The 13,762-nt window shown below is 41.4% G+C and overlaps 1 protein-coding gene across 1 annotated transcript; it reads left to right on the forward strand.

Moving 5' to 3' along the window:
* Positions 1-657: 657 nt before the first annotated feature.
* Positions 658-1,883, forward strand: LOC120931604 (40S ribosomal protein S6-like). The gene is given in 4 exon segments (XM_040343213.1): positions 658-683; positions 1,122-1,199; positions 1,201-1,227; positions 1,229-1,883. Coding segments are annotated over 4 exon segments (732 nt in total). The 5' UTR covers positions 658-672; the 3' UTR covers positions 1,845-1,883.
* Positions 1,884-13,762: the final 11,879 nt, after the last annotated feature.

The raw sequence follows: 13,762 nt of genomic DNA on the forward strand, positions 1-13,762 counted from the left end.
TGGCGGACTAGGCCAAAGCCACGGCCTTGCCTAAAAACTCCTGCCGGCGCGGTGTCCATCAGGAGAAAAAAACTAGATTAGAATCGTGATTTTTTTTTTTTTTTAAATCGCAGATTTTTTTTTTTGGACAAATTCGCCCAGCCCTAATAGTGGGCATGAAGGAGGAGGGAGGGAGTGAACTGTCATTTACCACTGTATAGTTACATGGGCTGCTCAGATGTGATCAGAGAGGAAATGCTCAGGGTAGAAATACACTGAAAACTGCGCATGTTCAGAGCTGTTAACACTGCTCTGTAAAATCCCTAGCTGCACTGGGGACATGAACATAAGGTAGAGATACAGTAGATAACAGCAGGGAAACCAGGGTTTCTGCAGAATACAAAAAAATAATCCCAGTGACGGAGTGAGTATGAACAGCATGTAATAAAGCATTTATTGATAGTTTTTAAAGACGTGGGTTTACTGACACTTTAAATATTACCATAGGCAGTACTGAAACTCAGTAAAAGCACAATCCCCACTGGATCCTACACTCTCACAGATTGGAGGTCTACAATTTAGGACCAGAATGATTGTCTCCATTGACAATGGGCTTCCCAACTGAACTGGCAAAAGATTCAAAAGAATCCCTCGCTCTTTCCCGGCGGGGGACCTGAGATAGGCTGTGCAGACATGAAGCTTAAAGTGGAGTTCCAACCACAATTAGCATTTTTTAAATGTATGTCCTTTCATCCTGCGTTTTTATAATATAAATCCGGTCACTTACTATTTTACAATCCGCCGCCGATCTGCATAGATATTAAAAAAAGATAGTTTATAAAACTATGTCCACACCGTTGTGATTTTGCTTGTGGGCATTGTGAAGCCTACAAGCACTTACTTCCTGGAAGTCTTGGATTGGAAGTGATAATTGGGTAGCGCACTGCATCCTGGGAAATAATGACACACATTTCCCAGGAGCATTAGAGGGAGATGATCTCAGAATCCTAGGTGATTTCAAAGGCAGATTTCGTGGGACCGCATAGCAACAGGCATTTCCAGATGAGTAAAAAAAAAAAAAATTTTTTTACTTTTTTAGGTCTAAAAATGAAAAAAAAATTGGGATGGAAACCCCACTTTATTATCTCTTTCCCAGCCACTGGCTGCCAGAAGCTGATTGAAATTGACGATGAACGCAAGCTGCGTACTTTTTATGAGAAACGAAGTTTCAGCTGATCCTTTGAGTGAGGAAGGGATATGTAGTGCGCAACAGTGGAGGCAACGATAAGCAAGGTTTCCCCATGAAACAGGGAGTTCTCACCCATGGCCGTGTTCGTCTGCTATTGAGTAAGGGTCACTCCTGTTACCGCCCCAGGAGGACTGGCGAGCGCAAACGCAAGTCTGTGCATGGCTGTATTGTAGATGCCAACTTAAGTGTGTTGAACTTGGAGATTGTCAGGAAAGGTGAGAAGGACATCCCTGGCCTCACAGACAACACTGTTCCACGTTGTTTGGGTCCTAAAAGGGCTAGCAGAGTCCGCAAGCTCTTCAACCTGTCAAAAGAAGAAGATGTGCGCCAATATGTGGTTAGAAAGCCTCTTGCTAAGGAAGGGAAGAAGGCCAGGACTAAGGCCCCCAAGATCCAGTGTCTTGAAACGCCTAGAGTTCTTCAACACAAGCGCAGTCGTATTGCCCTGAAGAAGCAGCGCACTCAGAAGAATAAGGAGGAAGCATCAGAGTATGCCAAGCTCCTTGCTAAGAGAACAAAGGAAGCAAAGGAGAAGCGCCAGGAACAGATTGCCAAGAGGCGTAGACTTTCATCACTGAGAGCCTCCACATCTAAATCTGAATCCAACCAGAAATAAAGCCTCATGGTTTAAATAAATTTGTTGTAAATGAAAAAATAAAATAAAATAATCCCTCACTACTTCCCTATATCCAGAGTGGATTGAGAATATAAGCCTAGTGAGAAAGTTGGCATCCACTTTAACCACTTCAACCCCGGATGGATTTACCCCCTTAATGACCAGGCCATTTTTTGCGATACAGCATTGCGCCACTTTAGCACGGTCGTGTGGCGCTGTACAGAAACAAAATGTATGTCCTTTTTTTCCCACAAATAGAGCTTTATTTTGGTGGTATTTCATCACCTCTGCGGTTTTTATTTTTTGTGCTATAAACAAAAAACAATTTTGAAAAAATAAAAATATTTTTTACTTTTTGCTATAATAAATATCCCCCAAAAAATAAAAAATAAACAAATTTCTTCATCAGTTTAAGCCAATATTTTTTCTTCTACATATGTATGGTAAAGAAAAAATGCAATACGCGTATATTGATTGGTTTGCGCAAAAGTTATAGCGTCTACAAAATAGGGGTTATATTTATGGCATTTTTTTATTATTTTATTTTTTACTAGTAATGGCGATTATTTTTAGCCGGATTGCGACATTGCTACAGACACATCGGATACTTTTGACACTTTTTTGGGACCAGTGACAAAAAATAGCCACTGACCACTGTATAAATGACATTGGTAGGGAAGGGGTTAACACTAGGGGACGAAGAAGGGGTTAAGTGTCCCCTAGAGACTGGGAGTAGAGAGAGATCGCTGTTACTGATCACTAGGAACAGACGATCTCTCTCAACTTCCCTGACAGAATGGAGATCTGTTTGTTTACATTAACAAATCCCCGTCCTGGCTCTCTGTGGAGCGATCACAGTTGGTTTCCGGCGACGCGCTGCGGATGCCTGCTATAGTCATTAAAGGGATCAATGTAAACCTACGGCAATTTGTGCAGCAGTATAACGAAATCTATATAGTATTAAGGAATCTCTGGCAGATTTTCCTTTCACTAGTTAAAGACCCAAAAATGTAATTAAGTTCTGGGAACCTTATAACACAATATCATCACCCTTACAGATTAGTTGCACTAGATGCACAAAAAGGGTGTTGGGTGGGGGGATCTAGTCTGAACTTTTCTTTATTAAAATGTATAAGGTATTTTTTTCTCTTGAAGCTACTATCCATTGAATTGACAGAAATACAGTCAAAACTAGCCCCAAAAGACATTAACATCCAATGATAAATGTCATCCAATAATATGCAGCACATAGCCATGAACTGTCATATCACAAGATTTGCAGCTGCAGTAATATAAGTAAGTGAACTGTGTAAAATACAGTGCCTAGGTTTGCCAGTAGAATATTATCTGAATTTGCTAACATATTTAAAGTAGTTCTAAAGTCTCAAGGTTTTTAATCCTAATGCATTCACTACATTGAGGTACAAAATGCGCCACTACCTGTCCTACCCACCCCAATCTATAAACACTTACCTGACTTCTGTCCCTGCTCCAGAATTGGCTCAGATGCAACATGGCTCCTCTCACTTCCTGCTTTCGCGAAGACACTAAGGCAGGTCATACACAGTGGAAGTGGTGGCTGGTGGTATATTTCTAGGGAGGGTGGCAAACAGTGCACCCACAGCCACCCAGCCAAACCCCCCCCCCCCCATACGGTCGGTGTCGGACAGACGGTTTCCAGCCTGGCACTTACCCCATCTATGGTGTGGGCAACGGGCGGTGGCTTCCTACTGCTTCTCCTTCTCTGCATCACAGCGTCTCCTCCCTCCTCCTCAGCTAATTGGAATGCTTCTCTATTTCGGCCAATCGGGAAACAGTCATCACGACTCGTTTCCTAAATGGCCAGGAGGAGAATCAGTGTGACAATAGCAAATATTCATTCACTATTGTCACATAACTGGGTGGGCTCGGGACGCAGTGCTCTGTGAGCCGAGCCCCATCCTTTTTTGAAGCCTATTAGAGCCTGTTCCTCTAATCACGTGCTTAAAGAAGAAAAACAATTAGAATCCATGCGTCCGATGCCCTGCATGTAGATTAGGGGACTGGATGCATGGATGGGGGGGCTGGGCCTGTGTGTCCCATATGTACAGGCCACCACTGGTTGCAGGAAATAAATTTGCACGATTACCCTATCAACACAGGCAGCATTGAAGGATTGGCCAGTATACAAACCATGTATGGCCTGTCTAATGCCGCGTACACGCGGTCGTTTTTCGGCATGAAAAAAAATGTCATTTTTCAGCATGTCCAAAAAACTAAGTTTTTCCAACTTTATCATTAAAAACGATGTTGCCCACACACCATAGTTTTTGAAAAATTATGAACAAAGCGTGGTGATGTACACAACGTACGACGGCACTCTGAAGGGGAAGTTCTATTTGCCTTTGGGCTGCTTTTAGCTGATTCCGTGTTAGTAAAAGACGATTTGCGCTTTTTTGTCTGTTACATCGTGATGAATGTGCTTACTCCATTATGAATGGTAGTTTTACCAGAACGAGCGCTCCCGTCTCATAACTCGCTTCTGGGCATGCGCGGGTTTAAAACGTTGTTTTAGCCCACACACGATCATTTTTTACAACCTGAAAAACGACATTTTAAAAAACGACATTAAAAAATGCAGCATGTTCGAATTTTTTGTTGTCGTTTTTCAGAAGCCGAAAAACGATGTAAAGCCCACACACGATGATTAAAAATGAAGTTTTTTTTTTTCATGCCGAAAAACGACCGTGTGTACGCGGCATAAGTGTAGCAAGAGCCATAGGTTCCTACTGCTGTCAAATAATATAAAGAGTAGAGAATTTTCACAGGAATTCCCTACTCAAGAGAACCAATAATTTATGTAGTCCACTATACCACCAGTGTTGATTACCGTACCCAGACACAAAACTATAAAAATTAACTGAGAAGGCTCCCAAAAAAAGTAGGTACTATAGGTAATACTTTTAGTTTGACTTGTTCAAAAATACTTTATTACAGGACGCTAGACAGCATACAAAACTCACTAAATGATTGATTACCACCACATGGAAACATGGGAAAGTGACAGCAGAAAAAGACAGAGTAGTCCATCGAGTCTGTCCATCACCGAAGTTAAAAAAATGACAACACACCGGCGAGGGACTGCCAGAAAAGGAGGTTTCATAGAGCAGGAAAGTATAACATCTTTTTTATTTTAAACCAAAAAAAAAATTCACTTAGCATGACTTTAATTACCTAAAGAAAGGAAATATTTTTACAAGGAAACATAAAGTACTGATTAATATAAAGAGAAAAGGGTAGTGCTGCGCTGGAAATAGGGAATGGAGTAAATGTGTAAAGAAAGTGTAGCAAGTACTCTATATGTAAAAAGATACAGTCTGACTACTGATCATAATGGCAATCCAGTGAATAAAATTACATCAAAATAAACGTGCTGGGGTGCAGCTATATCTAGCTGACAATGGTGTGAAACAATCCAAAATAACAGTGCAGGTATGTATACCCTCATGATAAGGTGTAAAAGTGTAGTACTATAGTAGTAATAATAAAATGGTGTACAATTACAAAAGATAGGTGTACAGCGTGCAAAGCACAACACACATCGGTGACTAAGATAGGCTGAGTTTTCAAGTGTCCATGCAACAAAAGCCTTTTTTTTTCGCTATGTCTATAGGCTTTTGTTGCATGGATTGGTCCAAACCGATGGTTAGTACAGAAAGCATCGGTTCAAAACCTGCGCATGCTCAGAATCAAGTCGACGCATGCTTGGAAGCGTTTTATTCAGCACGTCGTGTGTTTGACGTCACCGCGTTCTGACCCGATCGGCTTTTGGAACAATGGTGTGTACACACATCAGACCATCAGGCCACTTCAGCAGTGAACCGATGGAAATGGCCCGTCGGACCATTCTCATCGGTTTGGAACGACCGTGTGTACGCGGCCTTAGAGAGCTTGGTTCCTGATGCTCACGGTTAGTCCGAAGTTGCACCTCCAATAATATACCAAAGGAGCATTTTAAAGCAGAATTTTAAATGTCTATGACAGCTTCACTGGCCTAGGCAATCCATTTCAGTAACATCCTGCTTTTATCAACATCTTAGCTGTATGGACATGGCAGAAGGGCAGGGCTCAAGTCCTGCGGGAACGCGTGGGAACGAAGTCCCTGCACTTTTTTCACAGCAGGAACGCAGTTCCCTTTGCAGGACTAGAGCAGCCGAGAGCAGCCGAGCCGCCCGAGCCAATCCTTCACTAAGCGGCGATGCCCAGCTCGAGTTACTGTCAGGGGCAGGCGAACCTTAGTAATCCTTTATGTTACTGGCCGCTTCCTGTATATGGATTCATCAGGTAGTGTGCGGGTATTCCGTCACTTCCTTAATGCCGCAATGTCTCCTGAGAGCTTTTGTCATTGTTCCCAGGAGACATTGCAGAGTCCTGCCACGAGTTATCGTGGGATATAGAAAGAACTTGCTTAAAGACCTCTGCAATGTCTCCTGGGAACAATGACAAAAGCTCCCAGGAGACATTGCGGCATTGAGGAAGTGACGGAATACCCGCACACTACCCGATGAATCCATATACAGGAAGCGACCAGTAACATAAAGGATTACTAAGGTACAGTGGATCGAAAAAAAACAAAAAAACATGCGGTTTAGTAATTATGCATTTGAGCGTATCATATATTTTTTTTTTTGGGGGGGGAGTGGATCTTGGGTGGGTATTTTTACTTTGTTAGCAGCTCATGTCCTGAGGTTGTGATTGTTCATAACTATCCTTTATTTTAATCATCTCTAATATATGCCATTTTATTTATGTTGTCATGTCCTGATCCTGAGGTTGTGGGAATTGATAGCTATCCCTTATTTTAATTATCACTAATACATAGCATTTTATTTATGTTTTTTCATCTTCTACGTTCTTTTACTCTTGGCTCAGCAGTAAATCCTGATTCATTACTGGGCTGATTTGTCTTAAATAAAGCACGGGTCCATTTTTCATCCAGAAATTTGCTATGAATTCTTCCAGCACAATGTACTCAATATAATTAAGGAACTGTTTCAATTTAAAGTTAAGAATTACTTTCCCATATATTATGGGATAAAGAATATTCAGAGTCATCTCTAGTACATGACATGATTTTAGCCGATGTTTCAAGTGCTGTATACAGAGATTAGGTTTTAGTGATTTCTCATGTAATGTTATGTTATATTCACTTAAAGGCTGGTGCATTTTCTTTTCAACTTTATATTTAAAAATGAAATGGCTGAAAAAGAAAAAAATATATTTATGATGGATTTGTGGCAATTACCTAGGGTTACATGCTTTACAATTTTATCAATTTAGTACTAAGAAAAGTATGGCAGAACATTGCATGCAAATTGTACTTTTATAGACTTTATAACACAGAGCAAATAATGATAGAATGCTATGACTCACAATATTCAGAAGTCAACTCCATTTCAAAATCTGCTCACTTTCATTACATTATGTGAATTCATAACTATTAATTCACAAGTTGGACCAATGTAACTATGTATAAAATATCCATACTTGAAATTCCTCTTTAACCTTCAAAGTGCTGAAAATGTTACCTGTAGGTTCCTTTTTAAGGCTTCCTAGCACTTGAGCTGTTAAACTGGTGATCCCGAACCCTAGATTTTGTTTCCTGGCATCCAAGTAAACTGTGTTGTGGATAACAGCTTAAAAAGATGCCACCTCTTAGTTTTATGGTGATTCCATGCCGAAAGCTGCAAACATACATTGCTAGCAGCCACCCAGGACTGGGCTTAAAAACCTTCTTTATCCAGTTTCTGCCCGGCCTATAGAAAAATTACAGCCAGGGGGGAAGGGGCAGACTTTTGTTGTTCTAAATGGATGTCATATAACGTCCTCCAAGAACGTGCCTCGCACACGGCCACAGAGCTGAGCAGTAGTGTGATCTGTCCCACTGACTGATCACTATACTGGCATGGTGCCAGTACCATGTGATTACTGTGACCAATCACAGCAGATTACATGACAATTGTAAACAAAAGATGGCTTCATTTCATGCCATCCATTGTATACAATTGTGTTGCTAGCTGTGATTGGTCATAGTTATCACATGGTACAGTCAGGGCCAATCACAGCCCATCTGTACAAAGTGATTAGCTTTGGTCAATCACAGCTAATCACAACAAAAGACACTGAATGAACCATTTTCATTCAGTAAAAATAGTTGCTTAAACCAATGAAATTCACTGGTACAAGCAATCATAATGTTTAAAAAATAAATAAAAAAATCCTGATCACCTCCCCAGAGTAGTACAGTATTACTATGGTAACACTGTCTTCCTCTGGATACAGTGTGTTAAAAAACACAAAGTAATAAAAAAGAAACAAAATTAAAAAGATAGCTGTTTTTACATATTGTCAACAGTCAGTGTGCCTGATCACCACCACACAAGTTATATGATAGTGCCCTACTGCACTGGTGATAGTATGTAAAAAAAAAAACATTGTGAAGAAAAAAAAATATTTCTCCATATTTCCAAAAATGATGACAACAAAATGACAATTTAAAAAACTCACCATGCCTCTTACCAAAAACCTTGGACTGTCTACTTTCCAAAAAGGGGTCATGTGGGGGTATTTGTACTATCCTGGCATTTTCAGACCTCAAGAAATGAGATAGGTCATCAGTACATCAGGATTGATTCATTTTCAGATATATACCCCATAATTTGTGGACTATATAACGTTCCTACAGACTAAATAATAAACACTGATTTGTGTTATTTTAACCAAGAAAATGTAGCAGAATAAATTGTGACCTAAATTTATAAAAAAAATTATATTTATTTGCAAAATCGTATAACAGAATACTTTTTTTTTTTTGGTTTATGTAGCAAAAAAAAAAAACTAGTGATGATTAAAATACCACCCAAAGAAAGCTCTGGGTACAGTATTGCATGACCACGTAATTGTCATTGAAATTGTGACAGCGCTGAAAGCTGAAAATTGGCCTGAGCAGGAAAGGAGATAAAAGTGCCCGGTGTCGAAGTGGTTAAAGCATCTGTAACATGAATTTGTTTGGTTGCTTTGTTGTTGCTGGAGAGAACCTGCGCTGCCTATGATTTCAGCACTGCAAACAATGGACAGCTCAACATCTTTTATTGAAAAAGTACTGCTCTTGGAATGACAATACATACATCAACTGCAGCACACTTAATATCCAGGGAATAATGATCTTCAATGTTGCCACGAAAATCTGACAAAGACATTTGAAAAAGTGACAGCCACTTCACAGATAGCATGCATAAACAAATGGCTCAGATATGTCATTTTGCTGAACCTTCCGCTCACCTAATAAAACAGGATGGGCAAAGCATACATTAATCGTTTCTGCTTTCTCTACAGGCTTTTTGTACATTTGTTCTATCACAGTTCCTTTCCTCCTTAAATTTTCCTGATCAAACACTTATACACGCAGGACACAGACAGATGTAATTTCACTTGACAATAAGAAAATGCTTGTTCCTAACAGCAGTTTAATGGCAAAATGAGTAAGCTCTATCAACATGATGATCACAGCCAACGTTGCTGATTACTGTGTGTATTGCTCCTCTTTGCTTTGATATTGTTTTCATAATTTATTAAAGAACGACATTGAATGCAGCCTTGCTGTCTAGTCCTACAAGAAAAGATACAAACATGACAGGGAACAAATTCATTTGCAAGTGTCATGTCGTATTATGTGGGTATGTACTGCTGTATGTGTCGCTCTGGACCAGCTAAATTACAAACCATCTCTTCATCTAGTATTCATCTTCCAAACAGTAGCAACTACATATTTCTGCACATGCGGTTAACAAGTGCTGACAACTACTTTTGCAAAGGAATCATCATTACTACTAAGTATAGATTCCCTTAACCACTTAAGAAACGGACCATTATGCAGGTAAAGGATCTGGCCCCTTTTTGCGATTCGGCACTGCGTCACTTTAACTGAAAATTGCGCGGTTGTGCGACGTGGCTCCCAAACAAAATTGGCGTCCATTTTTCTCCACAAATAGAGCTTGCTTTTGGCGGTATTTGATTACCTCTGCGGTTTTTATTTGTTGCACTATAAATAAAAATAGAAAACAATTCAATATTTTTTACTTTTTGCTATAATAAATATCCCCCCAAATATATATATATATATATATATATATATATATATATATATATATATATATATATATAAATGTTTTCCTCGGTTTAGGCCGATACGTATTCTTCTACATATTTTTGGTAAAAAAAAAAAATCGCAATAAGCGTTTATTGATTGGTTTGTGCAAAAGTTAGAGCGTTTACAAAATAGGGGATAGTTTGTCATTTTTATTAATTTTTTTTTTTACTAGTAATGGCGTCGATCAGCAATTTTTTTTTTTCGTGACTGAGACATTATGGACACATCGGACACTTTTGACACTATTTTGGGACCATTGTTATTTTTACAGCGAACGAACAGTGCTAAAGAAATGCACTGGTTACTGTAAAAATGACACTGCCAGTAAAGGGGTTAACCAGGAGGGGCGCTGTAGGGGTTAAGTGTGCCCTAAGGGAGTGTTCTTACTGTGGGCGGGCGTGGCTGTGCGTGTGACATCACTGATCGTTGTTCCCTAACTCAGAGAACAGATGATCAGTGACGGCCACACTAAGAAGCACGGGGAGAGGTTTGTTTACACCAGGGGTCTTCAAACTACGGCCCTCCAGTTGTTCAGGAACTACAATTCCCATCATGCCTAGTCATGTCTGTGAATGTCAGTGTGTTACAATGCCTCATGGGATGTGTAGTTCTACAACAGCTGGAGGGCCGTAGTTTGGGGATCCCTGGTACACTTACCTCTCCCCGTTCTTCCTCTGTGACCCGATCGCGGGACGGTCACTGAGAAGAGGACCGGGTCGCGAGCGCGCTACGCGACCCATGGCTGGGCTCTTAGGCCCCGTAAACACGACCGAACATGTCTGCTGAAACTGGTCCGCGGACCAGTTTCAGCAGACATGTTTGGTCTTGTGTACGGCCGACCGGACAGGTTTCCAGCGGACATTTGTCCAGCCGACCGTTTTCCAGCGGACAAAAATTTCTTAGCATGCTAAGAAACATGTCCGCTGGAAGCCTGTCCGTCGGACATGTTCGGTCGTCTGTACAGACTCACCGTACATGTCCGCTCGGCCGCCATCCCTCGCATGCGTCGAAGTGATTCGACGCATGCGTGGAAGCATGGACCTTCCAGGGCCGCGCACGTCACCGCGTAATCGTCGTGGCGACGGCGCGGCCACGTCACCGCGTATCGTGTACGCGCGGATTTCTGTCTGATGGTGTGTACAAACATCAGACAGAAATCTCCAGGCGGACATGTCCGCTGAAAACGGTCCGGCGGACCTTTTTCAGCAGACAGTCCGTCCGTGTGTACGAGGCCATAAAGGGGACGTACATGTGTGCCCTTGTGCCCAGCCGTACCATTTTGTCGACGTATATCGTCGTGCGGCGGTCTTCAAGTGGTTAAAGTGATTGTAAAGGTTTATTTGTATTTATTTTTTTAAATAACAAACATATCATACTTACCTCCACTATGCAGTTTGTTTTGTACAGAGTGGCCCCGATCCTCCTGTTCTGGGGTCCCTCGGCGGCTGTCTGGGCTCCTCCCCGCAATAGCTAACCCCCTCTGGCAAGCTCTCTCCCAAAGGGGGTTAGCTTGCGGGAGCGCTCCCTGTCATACACTCTGCGTCCATAGACACAGAGTGTATGACTCGGTCCCTGGATTTGATTGACAGCAGCGGGAGCCAATGGCTGCGCTGCTAGCAATCTATTCAATCAACGCCAAGACTCCATGGAGAAGAGGAAGGCGGGGGACACGCAGAGCAGGTGAAGGGGCTCATGTATATAAAACGGGGATGCTGTGGGGCCTGTGACAGCGAGGTTTAGGAGTGTGTCTATGGTAATGTTTGACCATTCTTCCAGAAGTGCATTTGTGAGGTCAGGCACTGATGTGGATGGGAAGGCCTGGTTCTCAGACTCCATTCTAACTCCCAAAGGTGTTCTATCAGGTTGAGGTCAGGACCGTCAAGTTTCTCCATCTCAAACTCGTTCATCCACATCTTTATCGAGAAAAAATGATGTGGTCCAATGCACCATAGGTAAATGGCCTCCATCCCAAATTTGAACAGAAAAAAGAGAGTTTGGTCAGCGGGACTTTAAATGAGGCCAATCACCATGCAGAGTAAGCATATAAGGTATACAGTATTGCTTAATTGGGTTCCAACACAAAAGGGGGAAGTTAGTTGAGGACTTGCAATGAGAGGTGTATAACAAAGAGCAGTCTTAGCAAACAGCATTTTATTATGCCTTGTGATATAATATAAAGCATACTGAATGACAAAAATTGCATCCACAAAATCGCATAAACATGCTACAAATTACATATGCATAATAACACCATGGTACTTGGCATATCGTGGAGTAAGGACAAGTCCTGCACAACATGAACCACTGGAGGGGCTTGATAGTATAATGAGAATCTAGGAGTAAAACAGTATAAAAAACATAAAATCATCTGTATGAACATCATGCATCTATGTATGCCCGACACGTTTCGTTGGGATATACCAACTCTTCAGGGGCGAATGCAATGGTGATCTATAAAGAGACATAACCATATGGTATAATTTTGTAGTAGAATATTATAAATATACAGAATAAGATAGATAACTCTATAAATACTCACGTCAACTGTATAGATGTGAGCACAGGACCAGAGCCATTAAAATTGTCTGGCATTGGAGCTGAGGTAGGGACACATGGACAAACAGGGAGCACTGTGGATTCCCCAATGTGTGAATGTGGAAGACAGTGGGCCGACACTTCTGTGGATTGAGATCAGTGGTATATTATGAATGTATACTATTATTAAGAAGTGTGAAAAAGCCCATGCACCAGGTCAGATGAAAGGACTGAGCAAACACCAAGTATGGTGGGTGAGAAAAAAGAAATCTTTATGGACCTTGCTTTGTGCACTGGTCCAAATCCTTTGGTGGAGGATGAGGGGGATTATGCTGTGGGGTTGTTTTTCAGGGGCCCCTCAGTTCCAGTGAAGGGAACTCTTAAGGCATACAATATTTTGGACAATTTCATGCTCCCAACTTTGTGGGAACAGTTTGGGGATGGCCCCTTCCTGTTCCAACATGACTGTGCACCAGTGCACAAAGCAAGGTCCATACAAGACATGGAGGAGTGAGTTTGGGGTGGAGGAACTTAACTGGACTGCACAGAGTCCTAACCTAAACCTGATAGAACACCTTTGGGATGAATTTGAGTGGAAACTGCGAGCTGGGATTTTTTCGTTCACATCAGACCTCACAAATGCGCTTTTGGAAGAATAGTCGGACATTCCCATAGACACACTCCTAAACCTTATGGACAGCCTCCCCAGAAGAGTTGAAGCTTTTATAGCTGCAAAGGGTGGACCAACTCAATATTGAACCCTACGGACTATAGCTGGGATGCAATTAAAGTTCATGCGCGTGTAAAGGTAGGTGTCCCAATCCTTTTGGTAATATAGTGAAGATGAGTCAGTAAATTTGGGCCTGGAGTATTGCATTTATTTATTTTAATACATTTAAAATGGTACTACTAAAGGGAAATTAAAAATAACATATACAATGCAGTCTGTCACAGGCATTAAGAAGTCTTTGTTTCCTGAGTCCCCCATGTAGTTAATTGTTTTACCTGTTGATCCTGCGGTTACCTTTAACTCAACTAAAGATAGGCTCTTTATTGCAGAAAATACATGTAATACCAGGCACCTACCTTAGTTTCTCCAACATGTAAACTGATCAGCACATGCACAGCTCAGATTACATCCCTGACATGGTCCATGTGTGCCAGGGGGACTGGTTCCTGCACATGTGCAGCTCAG

This window comes from Rana temporaria, chromosome 3 (genome assembly GCF_905171775.1).
Source record: "Rana temporaria chromosome 3, aRanTem1.1, whole genome shotgun sequence".
Classification (NCBI taxonomy): Eukaryota; Metazoa; Chordata; class Amphibia; order Anura; family Ranidae; genus Rana; species Rana temporaria.